Source organism: Paroedura picta, chromosome 1 (genome assembly GCF_049243985.1).
Source record: "Paroedura picta isolate Pp20150507F chromosome 1, Ppicta_v3.0, whole genome shotgun sequence".
Taxonomy (NCBI): domain Eukaryota; kingdom Metazoa; phylum Chordata; class Lepidosauria; order Squamata; family Gekkonidae; genus Paroedura; species Paroedura picta.
Window position 1 is genome coordinate 150573244 of NC_135369.1, and position 25424 is coordinate 150598667.

At 42.5% G+C, this 25424-nt stretch overlaps 1 protein-coding gene across 1 annotated transcript in view; it reads left to right on the forward strand.

The window, feature by feature from the left end:
* The first annotated feature begins 420 nt into the window (after nt 1-420).
* The window catches only part of BMP5 (bone morphogenetic protein 5), a 75157-nt gene continuing 50153 nt past the window's right edge, over nt 421-25424 (forward strand). The window contains exons 1-2 of the mRNA XM_077308646.1: nt 421-711; nt 864-1677. Coding sequence (XP_077164761.1) covers nt 1194-1677 — 484 coding nt within the window. The 5' untranslated portion in view covers nt 421-711; nt 864-1193. The remainder of the gene's footprint in view (nt 712-863; nt 1678-25424) is intronic.

Genomic DNA, 25424 nt, shown 5'->3' on the forward strand with positions numbered 1-25424 from the left:
AAAGGAAAAGTGGAAGGGCACAATCCAACTTTTTAAGTCCCATGGACTGCAACTGAAGAGTCAATGACAAATTTTAATCTCCATCTTTGAAATCAACGGATCGTCAAGTTTTAATTCTGGCGGGAGTATTCCTTAGTTGCTTAAACTACTTTGAAAGAGTTTTGGGGGAAGTTTATGACAATCAGCGGAATTAAAAATCCACCTATGGCCGACTCTGCTACATATGGATTGTGAGTTACATTCAGCTCCATGCTTCTTTCGAAGGGGTCATTATTTAACACTATTAGAGGCAGAAGTGTAAACTGAAAGGGGGGGGGGAATAACTTTGCCTGGCAGAGGAAGGGTTAAGCCATTTCCCCCCTCACTTTGCCCGTTTCAAATTACAATGAGAAGCCTCTTCGTTCCCAGCAGGGTTGTGCTTACATTAGCTTTTAGATCTCTCTTGAAGGGAGCTGCTATGTTTTTGCCTGCTAGAGGTGGAAATAACAGTTAAGGAACTGAAAGTGGCTGGGTGGGTTTACAGAAGGGACTCCCCCCTCCCCCTTCCTTGAGTTAAAGGCCTTTAAGTGCTTGGTACATGTTTCAGATTTGCTGGATATTAAGGCGAGTCTAAAGATGTTACAATTCTTAGCAGGCTACTGGAGGAAATAGATGTTATCCTCCAAGTCGCAGATTAAGACAGAGAGCTGTGATTCAGGAAAGAACGGCCAGGTAGGAGAAGAGGAGAGCTAATTAATCAATTTGAAGGCACAGCAGAAGAGGATTACTCTGTGACTGGAGATCATCACTTGCTAGTGAACAACCATAGCCCAACATTCTGATTATTTTTAAGTATTTTTTTTTCTTTTTCTTTTTTTTAATAGGAATGCCTACATCAACTGACCAAGGTCTAGTCTTCTGCTCCATCAATGCAGAGCAAACAATAACAACAGTGGAAATCTGGAAGTCTGAATTTCAGCTTTCTTAGAAACAGCTGCCAGCTTATCCTGTTAATATTTTTTAAGGGGGAGAAAATAAAACTGCCAAGATGTTATGTGTGGAGATGACAACGTTGACATGAAGAATAGGTCATCCACAACCTTTTTGTTTTTCCTCTGGCCGCTGGGAAAACAGACCTCCTAGGAGATCAGCAGAGCAAACAAGGAGGTTTTTTTTTGTTTCCGTTTATTGCATTTACACATCATATATTTAAAATGGACCAAACTGTGCTCAAAGCTCTAGTGGGCTTGCTCTGGAATTATTGGATTTTAATGGGTTCTGCTAAGGGAAGCATAGGAGACAATCACGTCCACTCCAGTTTTATTTATAGGAGGCTTCGGAACCACGAGAGGAAAGAGATCCAGAGAGAGATTCTCTCTATCCTGGGCTTGCCTCACAGACCCAGGCCCTTCTCACCTGGAAAGCAAGCTTCCTCTGCCCCTCTCTTCATGCTGGACCTCTACAATGCCATGACCAATGAAGATGAGACGGAAGAAGTGGAATATTCGCTACGGGGACCCCTGGGAGGTGAGAGCAGAGGGTTAAGGAAGGGATACCCTGCGACTCCCAATGGATTCTCTCGAAGAATACAGCTATCACGGACAACTCCACTGACTACACAGAGCCCTCCGCTAGCTAGCCTGCACGATGCCAACTTTCTGAATGATGCAGACATGGTCATGAGCTTTGTCAATTTAGGTATGTTTCAATTTTCTTCTTTAGAAAAATATGGTCTGCGTTTGACAGCTACGAGCCCGAGTGATTACTGTTAGCAAGATCAGAACACAAGGTGAAGTTGTGCTAATGGGAAAGGAGCTACTTTGTAGGTGGCCGGGGGGGGGGGGGGGAGTTTCTTCTCTCACTGTTTATATAAAGTCAGTTTCTATAACTCTCCTCTCCCGGCTTCTGTTTCCCTTCTTTCCTTGATGTAATAAAGCTGTAGCCTTAGGCAAACGGCAGTTTTTAAAACAACAACAAAATCAAATGCTCTCTCTGTTTGTGTTGGTATGTATTTGTAAGTTGTTCACTTTACAAATTTCAAATTAAACTGCAAAGAGCGAACAGTAATAGCGGATGGTTTAAAAGTTGTAGAGCCCTATGGGAAGGGGGAGAAGAAAAAGAAACCAAACCATTTGGGAGAGAATTTTCGCTTTCAAATGTTTTCTTGGAGCTGATATAAGTGAACAGATTACAAATTACCACATTTTCTTTTGCTGCTGGGTAACTTTTGTTTGTTTATAGGATGAAAAACGTTTTAGTTAATGTAAGCCCACAAAACTTTGTCAGGAACGGTGTTCAGAATCATTGTGTTACTGCAAATCCCAAAAGGAAAAAAGCAATTTGATTTCTATGAATGTTTGTGGGAGGAGCAATTAAAACATTTAAGCATTTTTATGCTAGAAAAATGACCAACCGAAAACAGGAGTAGTAATTAAGAGTAGAATATGGTTACAATCTGCCATAATGCAAGGATAAACTGCTCCAGTTTACTGAGACTATTATAGTGCAATTTTAAACAGAGTTACACTTTTGTAAACCCACTAAAGTCAGTGGGCTTAGACCTGTGCAATTCCACTTAGGATTGCTCTGTTAAAGTATGTTGATAATAATTCTGTACCAATATTTACTAATTTTGATTTTGAAGTGGAAAGAGTCTTGAAATACATCGCATCTGTTTGACTCTTTAACATCCTTTCTGAAAAGGATTAATTGGAAAACTGTAAGTTTAATACAATGTTCACATAAGGTATGCTGTTTTCCAATAGACTAGTTTCTCTGAGAATCTTTAAACCATCAGCACGTGTTCCGAACTACCTTCCGATGACCACATTTTAGGATCCCAGTCTTCCAAATTCCCATTCACTGCAGCAGGCTCCTTTGTGACTGTTTTAACTCCAGGACAGCCAGCTTCCACAAGCATGCAATAATTTGTTAAATTTGTAGGGAATTAAAATCTGTTTTTAGGTCTCATCTTGGAAGGCATCTACCGATGCTATGTGCCTTTAAACTACTGCAGAATAGCAAATGCACATGGACCCTGCTAGTAGAGTGTTTCTTATTTCTTCCAAATGTTGTTTTAACATTATTTTTGCTTATATGTTATTTGTGAATTAAGTTTCATTGCCCTGATTATATCATGAAATTCCAGTGTCTGTGGTACATAGGGTTTTTTTTTTAAGCATTCCACACAAATATATCCTAAGGAAATATGAATGTCTTTAAAAGCATTGAATAAGCGATTAGATGTACAAGTTGTAATGGAGATCCTTGAAGAAGGAAAAGTGACACATTACACAGTACTAATTTGCACAAACTCAGCTCTGCACTGGTCCCCATTGGCATCAGCAGGTACTTCTTGAGTGTTCTTCTGAGGGTTTTTTGTTTTTGCTGTCAAGTCACAGTCGACTCTAGGGTTTTCAAGGCAAGCGACCTTCAGGGGTGTTTTCCCATTGCCTGCCTCTGTGTAGCGAGTGACCTCGGTATTCCTTGGTGGTCTCATTCCAAACAGTGCCCATAGCCTACCCTGCTTAGCTTCTGAACTCTGACAAGATCAGGCTAGCCTGGGCTAAGCAAGTCAGGACCTTCTGAATGCTGTTAAGCAAATAGCTTATTACATTTTTTTCTAGAATCCTCCACTCTTTGATTTAGCAGTACCTGTACAGGCAAGACCTCTGTTCAGATGGATTCTGTGCATGTCCTAGATCCATACAATTGACTTCTTATGCAGGTGACTGGTGGGGGAGATCCGGATATAAGAAATAACAGTGTATTATAATAGAATCAGATATGGGGTTTTCTACTGTGTGGCTTATTATCTGGAATCAGGCTACTGTTAATTATCAAGCATATTTGGCTTCTATAAGAAATGACATGGTATGTTTTCGAAATGGCTTATTCTTAAATCAAATTAGGTCCTGCTCTACCATCAAGGACTGTGCACCACCATAACAATGGCTGTTATTGGCACAGGCTAATTTATTTAACACAATGGAAATAAATCCATGTTCTCGTCCAGTTTCCCTAAGGTTTAATTATTTGCTCATGCATTTGCTCTAGTAAGCTATAAGATGCAGTCATAAGTGAAAGCCCTTATTTTCACTGTAGGGTATTTCTTTTATGAAACCTTTGATAAGATAATTGGACTAGTTTTAGATTTGGATGAACAGTCAGTTGCAATCAAATTCCTCCTTCTCTGGGAAGTGGCAGTGACTGTGCTAGAGCAGAAAGCCATTATCGAATTACAATGCACTAATCCCCATGAGATGATAAAGAATTTGCATAAATCATTGCACTGAAACCGTAACTCTTCAAGAACTCATATGTTAAAAATAACAAATGTAAAGTGTTAAGTCCTCGAACTTGTATTTACTGCATGCTTGGGATAATAAAATTATTCTTGAGAGACATGTCAATTATAAATGATAAAAAAATCCCCTTGAGGTACAAAAGGTAGTTTCAGCCTTAATAACAGCTCTGCAAGAATTTTTTTTTTGATAAATGTGTTTATTTTGCTAACAAAACTTTAAAACGCCTTGGAGACAATTGTGATGACCATGTTTCTTTTCAAAAGAAAATAATTTTATAGGCAACTGAGAAAATGAACAGAACTGAAATTAAAATTTCAGTTGCGGTGTCCTTTTTGGATTGCATCTCTTCAAAAGAGCAAACAAAGTTTTCTTTGCTTCAGATTGATAACATTCTAATTCACGATTGTACTGTAACTTATCATCTTCCCTCCCAAGTGGCATTTTTTGTTTTCCATAACTGTCAAAACTGATACCCAAAACTTGTCGCCTGATTCCTAAGCATCTTTAGTCAAGAGTAAGCCCCCCATTGTTCATTGTGGCTTAATCCAACTAAGTGTGTATTGTTTGTAGCCCAAGATACCTTCTGGAATTCAAAAGAATTCACTACTGGATGTGCTCTGTTCATTTTTAAATGCTCTGGTTCATTATATACAACTTGGGTGCTTTTTGTTCATTAATTGCCCACTCACCTCACTTGATCCTGTAATAATTTGTAACCAGTTTTGGAAGCTATTTGGGTATGTCTTTCAACACAGATATGCAGATCCATACCATTGTTAATGTTTCCCTTATGTGGAAACAGTAAAAAGAAACATCCCTTTATCTAAGAACTGTCCAATTCATCCCATAAAATATCAAGATAAAGTAAAACAGAAAATTCTGTTATTGCAATTTTGTATTCTAGAAGACTAATTACAAAAGCCCTTTGTTATTGTTGTTCCTTGACAGGCTAGATGTGGTCAACATATAAAAGGACAACCACCCCTTTTCTAGTCTGCATGTTGGTTTTTGCACATTTGCCTTTAAAATATGAACTGAAGAACTGTCGAGCTGATCTGTCCATTTTTATATCTTATGTATTCAGTACAAATCTGTCTTTCAATCCTCATTTGAAATAGTAACATTTTTACTTAAATTCTGTGCATGCTTTGAACTGCTGTGCTACAATGAAATAATCTACTTGGTGAAGCTTCCATTGATCATTTGAAGGCGAGTAGGTTCGGTTTTGTTTTCGGTTTTAGGAATCCGGCCCTCTTGTTTCTTTCTTTCACTGCCCAAGGAAGGGCCTCCCCAACTGGGTCCAGAGGGCATCTTCACTGGCATAATTCAAAAGGCATGTAAATTGGCTTTATTCCAGAGGGCACTGGGTGAAAAGCAGACTGTTTTGTCAGGTTTGGCTTCATTTTTTACTGTGTATTCTAATTGTGTATTTTTTTAATGTGTTGCTGGACACTTGTTATGGTTTTTATGTCGTTGAGGCTACTTTCTATGTCTTCGGCCTGAGGAGATAAATATTTTAAGTAAATAAATAAATATTGTGACAACCATAACAACACAGCAGGAAGGGCTTCTGCTTAACCTGCATGTATTTGAATAAGGCTTGCACGGCTTGGTGTAGTGGTTAGGAGTGCCAACTTCTAATCTGGCGAGCCAGGTTTTATTCCCTGCTCCTGCTCCGCATGCAACCAGCTGGGTGACCTTGGGCTTGCTGCGGCACTGATAGAGCTCTTCTGACCGAGCAGTAATATCAGCCTCACCTACTTCACAGGGTGCCTTTTGTGGGGAGAGGAAAGGGAAGGTGATGGTAAACCGCTTTGTGACTCCTTCAGGTAGAGAAAAGCGGCATATAAGAACCAACTACACTTCTTCTAAGAGAATTTTGTTAAAGTAAATACTAATTGCGGACCATTGGTCCTTTTTGTATTGTTCTACCAGCTCCTGTAGAGGAATTGCTTGTATATTCCCACTAAATCTGACATAAACACCCCTTATCAATCTTTTTTATTTTTAATTTGCTTATTCAGTCACGTAAGAGGTGTCAGTATACAATAAGCTAAAAGCAAGGAAATAATTTGTTCTGAATCAAGTTCTTTAGAAGAAGAAGAAGAAGAAGTGTTGGTTCTTATATGCTGCTTTTCTGTACCTGAAGGAATCTCAAACTTTAGAGTTTTCATTACCAAAAAGTAAATAGGGCTGTTGGGTAATGATAGTTTTTTCATCATCTGAGTTTCATCTTAACCTGAGGGCTCGTTCACTGGATCTCTGGAGGTGGGGTGTTTGTCTTGTCGGCTTTCAGGAAAAAAAGCAGGGACAGCTCTAGTTAGTATTTAAAGGGGAGGCCCCCTGAGGAAGTTCAGGGTTGCTACAGAGACACAAGCAATGGCAACCCACCCCTGAATGGGTTCTCTTCCTCAGATACAATAAGTGTAAGTGCACACAAAAGCTCATACCTTGAATAAAACTTCGTTGGTCTTAAAGGGACCACTGGACTCCAAATTTGTCCACCTCTTAATGTCTCTTGCCTGGAAAACCCGATGGGGTTGCCATGAGTTGGCTGTGACTTGATGGCACTTCCCATCACTACGGACTGGTAGGACTTCTTCCTAAAAATTGAATCAAAGGACTAAAATTGCTCGTCACATGCAAGCATGATTCAGCATTGGCAGCTTTTGTTAAGTTTGGACGCCTTGCAACCACCTGTTAACACAACAAGGGCCAACCCAGATTGTAGGAAACAATGGCAACATGACCTTAAATTGAAGCGAAACCAATTGGCTTTTTTTATCTGTCAACACTTCTCTTGTTTTTAAGTCACTTAAGAACTATTCCTTTATTGGCAAAATGGGCCTGAAACACAACTGACAACTTTAATAAAGAAATCCAGCATGTGCACAGTCAGTATGTATCTCCCTATAAACAATTCTAACTGTTCTGAGGTAAAACCAACAAAGAGTGTTATGATGTAATATTTTGTCCGATGCTTAAAGGCAGTATCCTAAGGCAGTATCCAACATTATGTTGTAAATGAAGATTTAATTCACTCCCCACCACCACCCCATGGATTGGAAAAAGACTCAGCATCTTTGTTTCCTGAGAAATCTGAAAGGGATCGCCAATAACCAAAGAAACTAGTATAGCAGATGGTTTCGAGTGTATGGTGAAGGGACATATATATGTGTAAATATATGGACTGTTTTTAATAGTTTTGCCGTTAGGAAGGAGACTGAGGCAATTCCGCTTGTTTTTTCAGTATCGATGGCTTTTTCAGACTAAACACAGACTTTGGGTGGGAAGCTGTGGGATATGTACCATACATGTCTTACTAGGAAAACAAAAAAACTCATAGCAACCATGGACAGTGATTAAAGTCCCCCATAATAACACCCCATGGTCAATCTAAGTTTTTGTTTCCTGGAAAACTATGCAGAATGCAATATTTCTAACCAATTTCTGCCTACACAAAGACCTCCCTGAGCTATCTCTGGTTGCTATTATGACAAAGAAGGTTGGTATATATTCTGGATGTTTATTCAAATATCAATGGATTAAAACTGGCCTGTTCAGGAATATAGTTGGTATAACCACACCAAAATGAAAACATCAGAAGTTGGTTAGTAGTCTGAAAGCTTCGTATTTGAGCCTTAGTCTTGTCCCCAGCTCAAGAATATCTGGAAAAAGATCTATAACTCAAAGGGATGATAAAATCAGAGTCCAGACCTTTAAGATGCTACTTCAGACCAACACGGCTACTCATTTGAATCTATCAAAGGGATGAGTTACAATAATTATATTCAAGAATTGTGTCTGTTTAGGCTGGGTCTTGTTTAGTTACTCTCCAAATGCATGCCTCTGATCTCCCATATGTATATGGAGAGTATTACCCCTGAACACAGTCACTGCCTGGAGTTAGCATAGTCTTCCTTTTACCCAAAACCTTATAGAAGGCATCTAAAATAACATCTTGTGATAGTGAGTTCTAGAGTTGCCTGGTTTCCCCTGGCCACTAGAGTGGGGCAAGGGGTAGGGTGGACAGATCCTGGTGGAGAACCTCCTGGAGGTTGGAGTCTGGGGAGGACAGGAACCTTGGTGTTGTACAATGCTATAGAGTCTACTCTCCCAAGCAGCCATTTTCTTCAAGGAAATTGATTTCAGTAGTCTGGAGACCAGGCTGGCATCCGTAGTGAGTTCTGCAAGTGAATTATATGTTCTGTGAAAAAGCCCTTTCTTTTGTTTGTCCTTAACCTACCGTGAATTGACTTTGTTGAGTAAATGTGGAATGCAAAGGGGAAATATGACCAAGGCTTTGTGAAATTATGAACAACCCTCTCTGCCATGTGCCAGTTCCATGTTGGTTTCATTGCTCAGTGGTGTCAGAGAGCCAGTGTTGGTGAAGAAGAAGAAGAAGAAGAAGAAGAAGAAGAAGAAGAAGAAGAAGAGTTGGTTCTTATATGCCGCTTTTCCCTACCCGAAGGAGGCTCAAAGCGGCTTACAGTCAAAGCGGCTTACAGAGAGAGCGCTGATATCACTGCTCAGTCAGAACAGTTTTATCAGTGCCGTGGGAAGCCCAAGGTGACCCAGCTGGTTGCATGTGGGGGAGCGCAGAATCGAACCCGGCATGCCAGATTAGAAGTCCGCACTCCTAACCACTACACCAAACTGGCTGTAGTGGTTAAGAGCAGTGGCTTCTAATCTGGAGAATCAAGTCTGATTTCCCACTCCTCCACGTGCAGTCAGCTGGGTGACCTTGGACCAGTGACAGTTCCCTCAGAGCTCTCCCGGTCCCCCTTACCTCACAGGATGTTAGTTGTGGGGAGAAGAAGGGAAGGCAATTGAAAACCACTTTGAGACTCCTTCGGGTAGTAAAACAGTGGGGGTGCAAAACCCCAGTTTCTTCGTCTTCCTGTCCTCCTGTGTGCTGTCGGTCAAAGTGGCAGCCAGCAGGAGGCACAGTCTGCAGTTTAAGACCCTCTAGCCTACAGACATTTGGCTGGTTATGGCTTGATTATGGCAGGAAAGTTCTGGTGCTTCTGCTTAGTCTGAGATTAACAGTTTATGAAGTGTCAAATGCAGCTTCCTGATAGCGAGAGACTCCCCAGGGCTCTGAGAGATTTCTGACTGCGATCTGGCTTTACAGTTACTTCCCACATTCTTCCTGCCCTCTTTCTCGCCTTTACTGCCTGTCAGTGGTGAGGTCACTGAACCTCTTTGTAGCTGCTTTAATTACCCCATTAAGCAAAACTGGAGAGAAATTAACAAATGAGTTGTGTACATAAAACCAATTGAGAAAAACTGGAGAGAGAACATATAGGCATATATAGCTTCTCTATACTGAGAGTGCTGGTCTGCCTAATATTAGCTGCTCTTGAAGGCCTTCTTCAGATGACATATGCAGGGTAAGAACACAGAGTAGGGATACATGCGCTGGTACCACTCATATGAGCCCTGCTGGATTAGCCCAGTGGTCTATCTAGTCCAGTATCTCCTCTCACACAGTGGACAACCAGTTACTCTGCAGGGCCAACAGCAAGACATAAAGGCTGAGGTTTCCCCCCTTGATGTTGCCTAGTTCTGGTAAATAGAGGTTTACTGCCTCTGAATGTGGTGGTTCCTTTAATCACCATGGCTAGTATCCCTCCATGAATCTCTCCACTTATGTTTGTTTTCTGGAATGGAGGTATCATGCCTACATGCATGCAAAGTGAGATTGAGATTGCTGCTTATTTGAATGTTCCCAGTGACAGGGATGTAACCTCCATGCATTTACTCTGTATGTGTTCTGATGAGGTAGAAGCCAAATCATTGAATTCATTCCCATGTTTCCTTCATGCATATGGTTGTCACCAACTTAGGGTTGCCACCAGTGGGGGATGAGGGGGTCAGATTGCCAGATCCATGTTGGGAAACTTCTGGAGGTTTGTGGATGGAGTCTGGAGAGGAGACAGACCTTAATAGGGTACAATGGCATAGAGTCCACCCTTCAAAGGAATTTCTTCATAGGAATGGATCTTTTGATATGAGCATCTCCAGGTTGGCATCCCTACTCGAACCTCTGCAATGTTCCCCATGCTGTTCCACTAGATCTGTTGGCAAATTTGAAAATGCAGAGAAAGTGGAACACCAGGCTGCCTAACGAATAAAGCAATTGTTGTTGTGAAAGGAACCACTATGTATAGAAAGAGGAGACCTAACACACTAGCTAGCTGTTGTCTGAAGCCATTATTCTGTAGGCAATCAGGGAAGAACTGTACTCAGAAAGCTGGAAGCATTTGCCAGCTGCTTGAAAGCAGTGTCGGGATGGCTCAGGCAGAGTCACCTGAAATTTTGCACTCTCCTCCTTCACCCGCATCAACAGGCTCTTTAGTTCCTCTTCACTTTCTGCCATTAGAGTGGTATCATCTGCATATCTGAGGTTGTTGATATTTCTCCCTGCAATCTAGATCCCAATCTGTGACTCCTCTAATCCCGCCTTTCTCATGATGTGCTCCGCATACAAGTTAAATAGGCAAGATGACAGTATACAGCCTTGCCAAACTCCTTTCTCAATTTTGAACCAATCAGTGATTCCATGTTCAGTTCTCACTGTTGCTTCTTGACCTGCATATAAGTTTCTCAAGAGACAAATAAGATGCTCTGGTATTCCCATCTCTTTAAGAACTTGCCACAATTCGTTGTGCTCCACACAATCAAAGGCTTTAGCATAGTCAATGAAGCAGAAGTAGATGTTCTTCTGGAACTCCCTAGCTTTCTCCATGATCCAGCATGTGATGGCAATTTGATCTCTAGTTCCTCTGCCTTTTCAAAATCCTGCCTGTACTTCTGGAAGTTCTCGGTCCACATATTGCTGGAGCCTAGCTTGTAAAATATTGAACATAACTTTGCTAGCATGAGAAATGAGTGCAATGGTGCGGTAATTTGAACATTCTTTGGCATTCCCTTCTTTGGGATTGGAATGTAAACTGACCTTTTCCAATCCTGTGGCCATTGTTGAGTTTTCCAAATTTGCTGGCATACTGAGTGTAGCACTTTTACTGCATTGTCTGCATTTAGGTAATACCTAATTCCCCATAATTCCTGCCCCAGCTAGCAATTCATGGTCGACCACATTAAACGTGGCCAACATATCGAGGAATACAAGGATAGTTGATCTGCCTCAATTCACTGCCTACACCCCTCAAAGAGCCATGCGCTTTACCACCTCCTGGTGGTCCCTGGCCCCAAGAAAGACCATTTGACCTCAACCAGGGTTAGAGCTTCCTCCATTCTGGCCCCCACCTGGTGGAAGAAGCTCCCAGAGGAGATCAGGGCCTTGACGGAATGTGAACAGTTCCACAGGGCCTGCAAAAGGGAGCTCCTCCACCAGGCATTTGGTTGAGGTTGACCTAAACCACCGCTTCCCATTGGCCCTCAAGCCTCCCTCCTACGATGACCACTACAAATTTGCCCAACCCACTGGGTCTCAGTATGAGTTGAACTGATACTCTTTGCAGTTTCCACCATTTTTTGATGTTATTGTTGTTATTACCTTAATGTTATTGTTGTTATCACTACAAATGGAGTTGTATTGTTTCTTGTTTCATGTAAACCTCCCTGAGCGTTCGGGGAGGGTGGTATATAAATACAATAAACAAACAAACAAACAAACAAAGCCTCACAGCTCAAATTCGATTTACTACTATTTTGACATCCTGCTCTGAGGGCAGCAAGAGATCAAACTACCCTAAATAATTGCGCCGGGCGAGAGCTAGTGGATGTGATTTTGGTGGCGAAAAATTCCCGTTGGAGGACAACATCCAGCCGGTGCTGAGGTAACTGCACTGGTTCCCAATTGGGTACCAGATCAAGTTCAAGGTTTTTGTACTTACCTTTAAGGTCATCTGCAGGATCGCTTGTCTCTTTATGCCCCTCGCAGAGCTCTTTGCTCTGTGGGTTTGAATCTGCTCGTGGTCCCTGGTCCCCGGGAGGCATGCCTGGCCTCAACGAGGGCCAGGGCCTTTTCAGTCCTGGCTCCAGCCTGGTGGAATGAGCTCCAGGAAGAGCTGAGGGCCCTGATGGAGCTATCTTGGTTTCACAGGGCCTGCAAGAGGGAGCTCTTCCACCAAGCATTTGATTGAGGCCAGGCTCAGGAAAACCTGCACCTCTCTGCTAGGGCCCCTAGAGGTCCTCCATAAGCCAGACCACCTAGGCAGGGGAGGCCTCCTCTGAGGTCGGCGAGTGGTTCTGTACTGGGTTTGGACTGGTGAGGGGAAAGGGAATAGATAGAATTAGGCCGCCATTATTGTATTGTATTGTTTTTATTGTTTTATGGCTTCTATGTAAACTGCTAACAGCTGGCTTGGTCCCAGAGTGGCAGTTAATAAATCTATCCTTATCAATGGTTCCTCTTTATATTTGTGAAACAGCCTGGGGGGTGAAATGTGTCCAGCTGTCTGGACTGGAATAGGGCCAGTCAGGGTGGAATAGGGCCAATCAGGGAGGAGCCAGCAAAGCTGGCAGCACCCTGATTGGCCATGTCCCTGCAGCTCCCATCCTCCATTCCTGGACTCGAGCCTCTTTGCTCTCAGACGCGCCTCAGTGCCTGGAGCCAGCAGCAGGTAAGGGGTGAGGGCCCTGGGCAAAGGGTCATGGTGGAGGGCCTGCTAACAAGGGCCTCCTAGCCCAAGCAGGCCTACTAACAAGTTGGCTAGCCCCCGCCCACCCCACCCCACTTGATCCGTCTGTGAGCTGCCGCCCAAAGCCACCTCAAGCTGCCGGGCCAGGGGCCAGGGGCCCCTTCCAAGGCCCGTTCTTAGGAACAGGCTTGGAAGCTAGTATATAAATAAAATAAACACAGTTCTGATACCCTGTAAACTAAGTATACTGACTTTACAGAAACCTGCTTGTGGAGGTCTAAAACTAAAAGCGGCAAATAATTTTTCAAAATGAATAAGCAAGCCCTAAAGCTCTGTGAAGTAGAATTTATCCTTTTTAAAGCAGATTTTTATCCTTTATAAATGGAAAGCTGAGCATGGAAGATTGTTCCATAATCAAATGTATTAATTAAAAATGGCTTTCCTCAAGATACAGGAACAATTTCCCCCATTTTCTATGTCTATGGAAGCCACCTAATATTTATGGCTGTGGTGGCTGGGGTGGAATTTGAATAGAGATCTACAGTTTTCAGTAGAAAACAAGAGGGGTCTCAGGAGGATGCATGGCAGAGGCAAATACCCATTTTGCTGCCATATTAGGGTCTTTTCTCTGCCATTGTGCAAACCCCCATGTTCCCTTCTTGCTGCTGTGACAGAATCAGCTTCCCCTCTCCTCTCCACATTCCGTTTATTGCTGCAAGTGATAATATGCCATTTTGGTTTGCTATGGCAGCCCATAATGCTACTGAGCTTTTCTGGGGGTGGGGGGCAATGTCTGCATTTACAGACTTGACTATCAACATTCGGGGGGTTATTTCCAGATTGGTTCTTTGAAATTATATTTTTCTCAGAACTCAGAGGTTCCTTCCAGTTTGCAGAACTCTAAGCCATAGCTTTGGCTGATCTTGTTGTGGGGATTTGCCCTTTGGTGCACACAAAGGTCAGCCCTTGGGTATTAGGTTGGTCCTGATCCATGTATGCTACTTCGTATCATTCAGTATAGGTGAACTGATTCTCTTGGAAAGGACTGTGTTTCAGGTCATATGGCGTAGATAAAAAAGAATGTCCAAACAATAGTAATGGATAGGTAAATGCCATCTTATCACTTGAGTCATGGATTGTTCAAGAAGTCGCATTGATTCCTTGTCCCTGTAGTTAACATCTTTGAGGTTTCTTCCCCCTTCTTCTTTATATGTTATAACCCTTTTCCCCCCTACCCACAATATCATTACCATTTTATTCCGACAATGCATTGTTTTTAACATTGTTTTATTACCTTAATATTTTTATGTAGCATCATATTTATTTACTTCTATCATTGATCATTGCAGTTTCTGCAGATGTATCTTTTATATGGGTCAATTGACCGAATAAACACACTGACTGACTGATATGGCGTGGTACAAAAGTTCCTTCTGGATTTTCATTGTCTAATTTCCATGCACCAGTGGAAGGGACAATTACTGAATGATAATACTTGTATTTCAGTCATTGCTGATCTGGATGCAGTTGGCGTGAGCGTATACAATTGATATTTTTGTTTCTGTAATCTGTAGTGCTCCTGTGGTTTCTTATTCTTATAAAATGTGCCCCCAAGTGGAGAAATAAAAATATAACCAAAGGAAATTAGCTTTCAGTAGCTGAAATCCATGTGGTTTCATCTCAGTTTAATGACAATGGGACAAATATTATAACATTTCTCAGGAACTAGGGGACTTGTTCTTCATTACCAGGGGATTCCAATAAATTCTAAAAATAATTTGGAAAGTGAAACAAATAGACTATAGAAATATGAAAAGATATATGGGATTGAGCGTCCATTTAGTTCTTGTGGCTTTGCAAGTGGATGGAGAAATCTGAATTGCTTGGGCCAATTCAAAGTACAGTAACCATCTCAGTTCCAGAGGCAAATCCTTTCATCCCAGCAAAGTAAAACACACACACAAAAAGGCCCCATCCCTCCTTGGTATGTGTGTGAACAGGGAGTACACAGAGCAGCTACTAATGCTTCTGGCCATAAATAACAGAGTTGCTAGCTTGCTAAAAACCACAGGTTAAAGGATGAGGGTTGCCATGACGCACACAGAGAGGCTGAGATCAGAAGGGAAGTAAAAAGGAGGTCAGAAGAAACAATGAATCCCCTTGTTCAGAGTCATATTTATGAGTGCTTCATTGCACCTAAAGTTCATATTTTATTGGCTAGGCCATGGGGTTTCCCCATTTGCTCATCTCTTAAAATAACACCTTTGGCTAAAGGTTCCTATAAAAACCCCTGAGTGCTAAAGCAGACACAACTGTCAGTCCTGACAACCAGTTAGTTTGTTTGGGTGGAAGGGTAGCAGAGGTGGTTTCAATTTTGCGTTGAAGATTGAGATGTTTTTTGTGCAAGGCAGACAGAAGGACATGTTAAGTCACAGTCATTTTACGTCCTAGTTTTTAGACCGGGATTCCTTATATGTTCCTTTTGGTCAGTCACCCTATAACTTGCACTTAATTGTTTTTTTTTTACCTACTTCAAGCTTTGGAAATGGTGTGGTAAATTTGCAAATAAGAAACTGTGCTTGAGTCGTAAGTAATACAGCATTACTCTGCTAGGCTCAGAAGAATAATGACCTCACTAAACATTTCTATTGGCTTGTAGCTAATAGAACTTCCAATCCCAAGAGGTACCTGGGAATCTCCTGCTATCACAACTGATCTCTAGATCAGGGGCAGTCAACCTGTGGTCCTCCAGATGTCCATGGACTACAATTCCCATGAGCCTCTGCCACCAAATGCTGGCAGGGGCTCATGGGAATTGTAGTCCATGACAATCTGGAGGACCACAGGTTGACTACCCCTGCTCTAGATAACCTTTGCAGGATGGTCTCTGTAGCATTAGAGCCTGCTGAGGTGCCTCCCCTCCCCAAACCCCCCACATGACTGGCTCACTACGACTGAACTTAATTGGTTGTGGTAATTTAGATGATTTTGGGTTGCAAGCGTCTGTTACCCTCAGGTTAAACATAGCGTTATGATGTCACTGGAAAAAAAATCACATGGCATAATCACAAACGAAGGCAGAAGGGGCAAAAATGTGGCTAAAAATGCAAAACGAAAAAAGAGAAGAAAACATGGCAAAGAACAATATTGAAACAACAAGAATGCATTTGCAACAGAGACTGAAAAATTGTTGAAAATGGGAGTTGCTTTTCAACACGGAGCAAAAAAAAAAAAAGTGTTACTGTACCCCATGAAGAAATCCCGTCTTGTTGCCAATGACAGCTGGCCCTGGTCGTATTTTCAAAATCCAGCTTTGTCAGAGGAATGTTGAGGCAGGGAGGGCTGACGGGGAGGAGTGCAGCTGCCAGAGATGACATCTCACCTGTGCTTTTGTTTGTTCTTTATGTCTCAGGTATGTATCTTGGATATGGCTGGGAACTGCAGAGCCCTTAGGCGTGACCTGAAGGGCAAGAGCAAAAAGGCTTTAAGACCGTGGCTCACATAGCTGGCCCACTGGATTCCAGCCCAGCCCCAAAATACAATTTGTTCTTCTTGTTGCTGGTTTCTGTATGTTTAAATGGCATTTGCATTTCTCGTGAGCTGCTTTGGGTCCTACAGGCAGGAAAAGCAGCCAATCGATATCCAAACTCTCATCTTTGCCTTCTGCCCAGTGCTGGCAGTCAGGCTGCCCAGCTCCTACTGGAGGCAAGGGATCCTCGTTCCCAGGTTTTGTTGCCTGCCACCATTCTGAGCAGCGGCAGGGGGAAAATGTGAAAACCCACAGCACTGGAAGTTGATACCAGAAGTGACATAATGCCTCACACAATGCTGCAGCCCTCTCCACTACCTTGCCTGCAATCCTCTTGCCAGTTGCCAGATGCTGTCTAGGAAACCTAGCTGGCAGAGTTTAAATATGCAAAGTTGAGAAGTTGAGCTTTCTTCTAAAAGTTTGTATAGAAGAGAGGAGAACGATCGTCCTAACTACCTAACTGTTGTTCTTTGGAGGCAATCAAAGGGGAAGTGGGCTCAAAGGTGCAGGAAGTCTCCAATGGAGCCAATCAGGACCCAGGAGGAGGTGATTTGAAAACACCAGGAAGTTCTTATTCTAGCTATGATAAATGTACATCTTTCCCAATGCCCCCTTCATAAGCTACTGAATCAAGCACACTAAAGATCTTGCACATTTCAACCACCAGTTTTATGCTTATAGTAGGAACCACCACAGCTTAGGGAGCCAGATGGTTCTGCAGTCCTAGTTCTCTTAACAATGGTTTGATGTAGATTTTCTTTCTCATAGACCTTTCATATCAAATGCTCCCCATTTGACTAGCAGTTGTTTATGCAATGCATTGGGAGTCCAGGCTCTTCCGAAGTTTGGTTAAAAGGGGGAGATGCTGATGGATTTCTTATGGATTCATTGCCTCAATCAAGATATTCCTCCGAAACATCATTGGGTGGTCAGGGATGAGCTTCAGTCTGTTCTTCTCTCCCCTCACACAGTTCCTTTCTCCCCTTCCTTTTTATAACACCCCCCCTATAGTATTTTGACATTAGCAAATTATTGTTAATGATGATGATGATTATCTCCAAACCTGCTTCAAGCTCTGGTTTTATTCTCTGTTATAGAGGGAATAGCTAAACAGATTTTCAGCTCTGTGGTCCACTATCTTTGGTGTTAAACAGGAAAGGGAGATGGATGCTGAACATGAGGGGGAGAAGGAAGTTCACTCATCCTTGGCTTGTTCCCAATCCTCCAAGCTATGTTTAGAGGATCATCTTAATTAAGCCTGTATCTTTGAGTTCTGTTTACAGCTTAAGATACCAATGTAGACCAAGCCAAAAAACACAATTTAAAAGTGTAACACAGAAATTTAGTTTCTGAAGTTTTAAAGCACTGTTAGTGTTAGCAGCTGTTCCTTGCCTGTAAAAGCCCACCAACACTCCAGAACAAAGCTATATTGCATTTTAGGTTATCTTAATGTATTGAATTAGAAAGTCAGGATGTGGCATATTAGCAGTGTAGTCCTAAACAGAGTTGCCCCCTTTTATGAGTATGCAGTGCTCCTTAGGGTTGCACGGTTATTCTTTTGAAGCAGGATAATTGAAAACAATGTCTTTTGAACCGATCTACTCCTTTGGTTTTTCTAAATCAGAGTTGAGCATGTAAGGCAGCAGGGACCTCTGCATGCTGTCTCTGCTCAGCCAATATTTATCTGCTGGCCATCTGACCCCTGCTATTAATTTGACTTAATTATGTCCTGTTTTAACTTTTTTCTTTTGAAAGAAGAATGAGAATTCGTTCAGCTTTATCGAGAGGGTCTCAAGGCTAATCAACATGTCCCTTCTCCTTCTGAAGACTGGTCTCTTGAGATGCTCTACTATTTCTTTAGTCTGAAGGGTGCCAGTTGGATAAGGCTTTTGTCTTAAGAGTTTGTGAAAAGAGGGAGAAACTGCCTTCAGGTTATGAAGAAGAGATTTTCTGACTGATGCTTTTGAACAGAATGTTCTGCAAAGGGCGATTCAAGGTATAGCCCTTTAACGATACAGTGGTTCTTAACATGTACTTGGGAAGGTCACTAATCAGCAATTATAATCCCCCTTCAAATTCCTTTCTTTCTTCCTTACAGTGTTATCTCATTTTTCCTTTCCCTTTAAAGAGGCTTAGTAGGAATACCTGACTCACAGCTGATAGACAATCAAAATGTTTCAGAAGATAAGAATACAGCAACATGACTTTCCCCTGAAAATAATGCTCTTTCTATGAGACTAACTGCAATATGCCTGTCTAAACAGCCTTATGTTCCTTATGGAAGGCAGGCAGCAAAGGGGCCCTCTCCACCTGTTTGGAGATGGCATGTCATGATGATGGGATTGGCACCAAACACACACACACACACACACAGTAGGCCCAGGCTACAGTCAAAGGAGGGCTCCACCAAGAATGGTGGCACATAGGCTCATGACACTGTGGCTGCTGTTTCACTGCTGTGGTCGCCACCTCCCTGCCGTCACTTCTGCTCAAATGAGTGGTGGTGGATGGGATGGGAAAGGTGGCGTCATGTACGTGTTGCTATTACTTCCAACTAAACCCCTAAAATCTTAGATCATTGGTGAGATCACTTTGGGTTTTTAGCCATAAGTGATGTTAACACATAAATGACATCTTCTCCCCCACCACAAACACCATGTCCCACCCTCGAAAATCTCCCAGGAGTTACAGACATGCGCCTGACAAACCCCCTCCACATGTACAAAAGCAGGAGATAAGAGTAGCAGGCCAATCAAGGCAAAGGTGCACATGTAGGTGTCTTTCTGATAGACATACAGTGCACAGATTTCAGGCATCCTTTTCATGAGACCTTTGCACCTGATGGGAATCAGCCAACTCCTTAATGCCAGGCTTGATTATTATTTGTCATCTGCCAGTTTTGTACATTGGGTTGAAATAGAGTTACAGACTTCTAAGTCAACTGAAATTCGTGGGCTTAGGTGTAATTCTGTGTAGGATTGCACTGTTGGGGGAAAATATAGTATTTTATCATCAATTCAGGGTGAACAGCATAAAGCAACATTGTTTTGTCTAGCAGAAGCCATTGCAGGTAGGGAGATGGGGTTTTCTAAACCCCTAAACTCTCTCCATTTGTCTCCCAAAGTTCTGCCCCCAAGATGTGAAAATCACCTAACAGGAGTAATCTGTCAGTGACAGCACTAGATAGGATAATGTGAAGGTTGTGGTCATGTAAGCAACACCCATTGGATTCCAAAATAAGTTTTCTGTATTTCTGAATGGAGATGTTTGTTTTTTAATTCTTCAAAAATCCATGATTACAGTTCAGCCTAGGCTAAGGGTGACAGCTCTTTACTTTGAGTTTAGTCAGTCTCTTTAAATCAATAAACAACAGCCTTCTGTTCCTTTAGGCTCCTGCGGCTGAATGCATTTCTTTGGGAGCAGACCTTGTGGATATCAGTAGAACCCATTTCTTATCAAGGTACCTTTCCACATAGCTGAAGCCACCCATGCCGCTTGAGGAACATCAGAAAAATGTCACCGTCCCCTCAATGTGTTTTTGCTTTGCAGCTTGTTTACATAATGTGTGAGTGACGCATTTCTCAAGGGAGCAAGTGTTGCTTGCATGTTATATAAACACAGTGTAAAGTGAAGCCACGTGGGTGGAAGTTTTTAAACATTCCGGGATCAATGTAGGAGGGCAGCAGCAACCGCACTGCTGCAGAGATATGTCTCTCTGCGCTCAGGATCAGGATGTAGAAGACATTGTAAATATATTCATCTCCAGATACAAACAAAAAGCATTGTTTACTTAAAATATTTATATGCTGCTTTTTTGACAAGCCTGCAAGCAAAACAAAAAGCATGGCACTAGTATGTAATATGGTTGCTGATATTATTATTATTAGTAGTAGCAGTAGTAGTAGAGCTGGGGTTGTTTTTTTGTTTTTTTTGTACTCCAAAGGAGACTCAGATTGGCTTACAGTTGCCTTCCCTTCCTCTTCCCAGAACAGACACCTGTGAGAGGGGTGAGGCTGAGAGAAATGTGACTGGCCCAATAAGCTTACTGTCTCTTCTTCAGAAGCGCTCAGTGCTTAGTGGTTTTGTGAATCAGACACGTTATGCGTTGATCTGGGAAGGGACAGTAGAACTTCGCTTTAAAACAATTGCAAAGGCACACACCCACAGCTTCACTGCACTGTCAGGCTGTTTCTGTCAGAGAGAAAGAATGATTTTTATTTTGAACTCCGCCTTATACGCAGGAATCTCTGCCTGTTGAAATAGGGCTTGCTTGTCTCTTGGGACAATTCCCTCACAAATCCTTAACCTACTATTTCCCCAAATTAGCACAGGTTACATGCTTTTTTCCTGCCTCTATCAGCCCCTAAATGCATCTATACTTCAGATGTATGTCTGAGTACTTTTCCCTCACTGACTGTTTATGCACTGGAGGTTTCATGCTGGGCTGCAGGCTTGACTTTTAGTCATGGCAGTTTGTTCCACCTCTTCCTGCACCCACCTTGGGGGAGCATTTGGCCTGGTGCACCTCATCCGCCCCCTATTTGTGCTCCTGCATGGGAGCTAGGGCAGTGAAGTTCCCAGTGCATAAACGGTCACTGAGTGAATCTTAACTACCAAACTATTCTCCTGGCAGTTTCCCCCACCTTCTCTGTTGCTTCCTCAGGCCCTATTTAAGGGGATGATAGACTTTCCCCCCAGTTAACTCTTCCCTGCCACACCTGAGGTTCTAACAGCCACTCATTGGCTGATGCTGCTTAAAATCTGCCTGCTCCTCCTGTAGGCCAGTATTTGCAGGGTGGAGATATAGGTTGTCTGTCACTGGTTGCCATGTGGGCTGCAACTTGACAGCCATTTCCACCTTCCCTATATGAATGCATAGTGTCCACAGGTGGAGATCTCTTCACCTCTGTCATGAACAAATGAGGCTCATCTGGACAATCTGAGAGAGAGTGGCATAGCACTTAGAGTGCTGAGTAAGGCTTAAAATCCACACCTTGCAATAATGATTGGTTACTCTTTTGTCCTTGTAACCCAATGAGGAGTGCGTGACTGACCCAAGCTTACCCAGCAAGTTTCCATGGTAGAGTGAAGATTCAAACCTGAGTTTCCAAGAGTCTAGTCCAGCACTCTTATCACAATGCGACACTAGCTGGCCCCATGCAAAGAGGGAAGACTGGAAGTTGCAGTGTAGAGGGAGAGGGGAGAGAGGTGTGCCCCTTTCCCCCTGTATTCAGTTAAGTATTAGAAACTACATTTTTGTCCTATTTTCCCTTCATGGAGCTCCAGGTAACTTGCATGGTTCTCTCTATTCCCCTTGTCACAGCCTCTCATCATCCCTCATTGGTAGGTTAGAATAGAAGGTCAGTGACTGATCAATGGGGCCTTGTGAATTTCATTTCAGAGCAGACATTTGAATTTCTGCTCTGGCCAGGCCTCATCCAACCATTATCCGACAATGGTTGTGGTGACTCTTCATGCATGGCTCCCACCCTAGGGTTGCCAGCTCCAGGTTGGAAAATTCCTGGAGATTTTGGGGTGGAAGCTGGAGAGGGCAGGGCTTAGGGAGAGGAGGGAGCTCAGCAGATAGGTGACACTGTATAGCCCACCCTCCAAAGCAGCTATTTTCTTCAGGAGGATTTGTCTTTTTACCCTGGAGGCCAAGAGATCTCCAGGCTCTGCTTGGAAGTTTGCAGCCTTAACACACAAGACTCATACCCCTTACTTTACAGTCCTTTAAAGTCTTGCTTCAAAACCTAAATAACAAATATATGTAAAGTCAGTTCTTTGTCTGCTGTCCATATGTCCATTACACATAAACTTCAGTAGGGTTATCTAGTTCTATTTTTTTATACACAGAACTGATGTAATGTTTTCTGACTCCCTGTCACGAGCTTGACGTTTTGTGTGTCCCAGACCTGGAATAGCTGAAGACCACTGGTTTAGATCAAGTTTTGAACTGATCCATGCCTGATGTATAACTTGTACTATTGTTGGATGAACAAGCTGAATTAAAGCCAGAGACTCCAGAGGAGTCGCGCAAAAGTCAGAGAGGAATTTGGTTCTGAAAAGTTCAGGGGAAAGGAATTATGAGCATTAGTGGAATCAGTTTTTCAACTATGACTTGCCATATTCAATAGTGCTTCAAGAGCCTTCATTGTATCCAGGAGCTTTTCCAGCATATCTCCCCCTTTCCCCCGCCTGCTGGGTTCACTAATCATCAGGCTGACTTGAATTGACATGCTCTCTTGTAGCTTGAGAGGAACTTGGCTTTTAACGGTTACCTTTTCATTGCAGCTCTTTGCTACTGAACAAAACCGAAGTCAAGTAGAAAGTGGTAGATTGCAGCCAAAGCAACATGATGTTTTTCAGCCTTAGCAGGCAGAACAATTTATGTGACTTATAGGCAATTATGGACTCACCTTCCTCTCTTACTAATCAGGAACTGTATAGCAGAACCTGGCTTCCTAACAGGACATGAAGTCAATGTGGAAAAATTGACTTCCCAACTTGAAACAGCAGCCTTACTGTATTCTGATCTATACCTGCATGATATTAATTTCACAACATTTTTCCTACTGAAAAGGTAGTATAGCTCCATTCTTTACAAGGTTTTCTGTTTTAAGGGAGGGAGGCTAGCATTAAAGCCTGCATCTGCCTTATATTTTTATGTATGTATGATGATCTGAGGAGTTGGAAGATAATGAAAAGCCTTGATTTAATATAAATTCACATGAAAATTAAGCCAAGGTCCCACAACCAGTTCAAGGCTACTGCCTTGCGAGACGTATGCTATCTGCTGGCTAAGACACAGCAAAACTGTTTTTATGCTCAAATAAAAATAGCCAGCTTGGTGTAGTGGTTAAGAACAACAGCCTCTGGGTTTGTTTCCTGCTCCTCCACATGAAGCCAGCCAGGTGACCTTGGGTTAGTCACAGTTCTCGGAGCTCTCTCAGCCCCACTTACCTCACTGGGTGTCTATTATGAAGAGAGGAAAGATGGGTGATTGTAAGGTGCTTTCAGACTTCTTTGAGCAGAAAAATGGGGTATAAAAACAGAAGTCCTGCACAGCTGGCAGAGGAACTGCCTTGTTTTACAAGAGTTTAGTTGTTATCCAGCAATTCAGTCTCAGACCAAATTAATCTTTATAAATCTTGCTGAACACAAAGCAAATCTCTGGAATCAGATTTCTGTGCAAGAGTGAGGGAGATTATCCTAAAAACGAAATACCCCATGCAGAAACTGAAAGATTTGGGAGAAATCCATTTTACTAACGATGGTAAAGTGACACCCTCTTGAAGCCCAACACAGTTCAACCCCTTTGATTACTCAAAGGACGCTTGAGTGAATATGGCTTTATTTGAGATCTCCCGTCTAATATTGTTAACATAAAGAAAAGAGACAGATATAGGACATAGGGGTGGCAGAGGTGGTGGGTAGGGTTGCCGGTTCCAGGTTGAGAAACTCCTGGAGATTTGGGGTTGGAGTCTGGGGAGGATAGGGACCTCAATAAGGTATAATTCTACAGAGTCCACTTTCCAAAGCATCAGTTATCTCCAGGGAAGCTGATCTCTGTAGTCTGGAGATGAGCTGTAATTCCAGGGACTCCCCAGGTCCCACCTGGTGGCTGGCAACCCTAGATAGGAGGAGGGAATTGAGGTGATGCATATTGTCTCCCTGGCTTTGTCTGACACTACATGGGTTGCCAACTTTTAACTGTCAGTGATATGCTCCCAATATCAAGTGATACCTTCCAGTATTGTCTTAGTAGGGCAGCAATATCAGTTACATCACCTTCTAGTTTCCAGGCATTTGGGATATCATGATTTATATTGCATGCCTAATTTTTCTAATTTGTTTCACTGGGAAAGACAAGGGGTCATTTTCCTATTTATAATCTTAACCTTTGTAAAAATATTCAGAATTTAATAATTTGGAAGGCAGCTGCAATGGAGCAGTACTTTTGGTTTGCAAAGCATCTGTGGCTGACTTAAGAAAGTATATGGACATTATCAATGGAATGAATAACACATGTTTACAAATTTGGCTTTTCATCAACACGTTATTTTATGAGGTGTGACAATTTCCTTAATTGAAATAGGTATTTTTCCCTACACAGGGTGATTACATGGAAGTTTTAAACATGATTAAAATTTAAAATTTAGGCTTAAATTGAAGAAAGTAGGGAAAAGCACCAGGCCACTAAGGTATGAACTAAATTATATCCCTGATGAATATACAGTAGAGGTGACAAATTGATTTAAGGAATTAGATCTGATAGAGTGCCTGGACGGAGGTTCGCAACATTGTACAAGAGGTAGCAACTAAAACTATCCCAAAGAAAAAGAAATGCAAGAAAGCAAAATGGCTGTCTGAGGAAGCTTTACAAATAGGTGACGAGAGAAGGCGAACAAACCAGTCAGTCCTAGAGGAGATCAGCCCTGACTGCTCCTTAGAAGGCCAGATTCTGAAGATGAAACTCAAATACTTTGGCCACCTCATGAGAAGAAAGGACTCCCTGGAGAAGAGCCTAATGCTGGGAGCGATTGAGGGCAAAAGAAGGAGGGGACGACAGAGAATGAGGTGGTTGGATGGAGTCACTGAAGCAGTTGGTGCAAACCTAAATGGACTACGAGGAATGGTAGAGGACAGGAAGGCCTGAAGGATCATTGTCGATGGGGTCACGATGGGTCGGACACGAATTCACACCTAACAACAACAACAAACTTGAGAGAGAGATCCTAGGGTGAACAGAACTTTATCTTCCTCAATCTGGACTCTTGGGAGTTCAGTCTGGAGGCTGGGCCTTGTTTTAGCTACAGATGTGCAGTCTTAGTTGCCTTCTAGTTGACACAGTCATAGATCTGACCAGCCGATCAGTCCTCACCCTGCCCTGCTGCCATGCATTGCTTTCCTGATGGACTTCTGCTGCAGAGAAGGGAGGTACTATCATGTTCCTTCACACTGGTTGTGCCATACCTGAACTTCCAGGGTGAAGCTGAA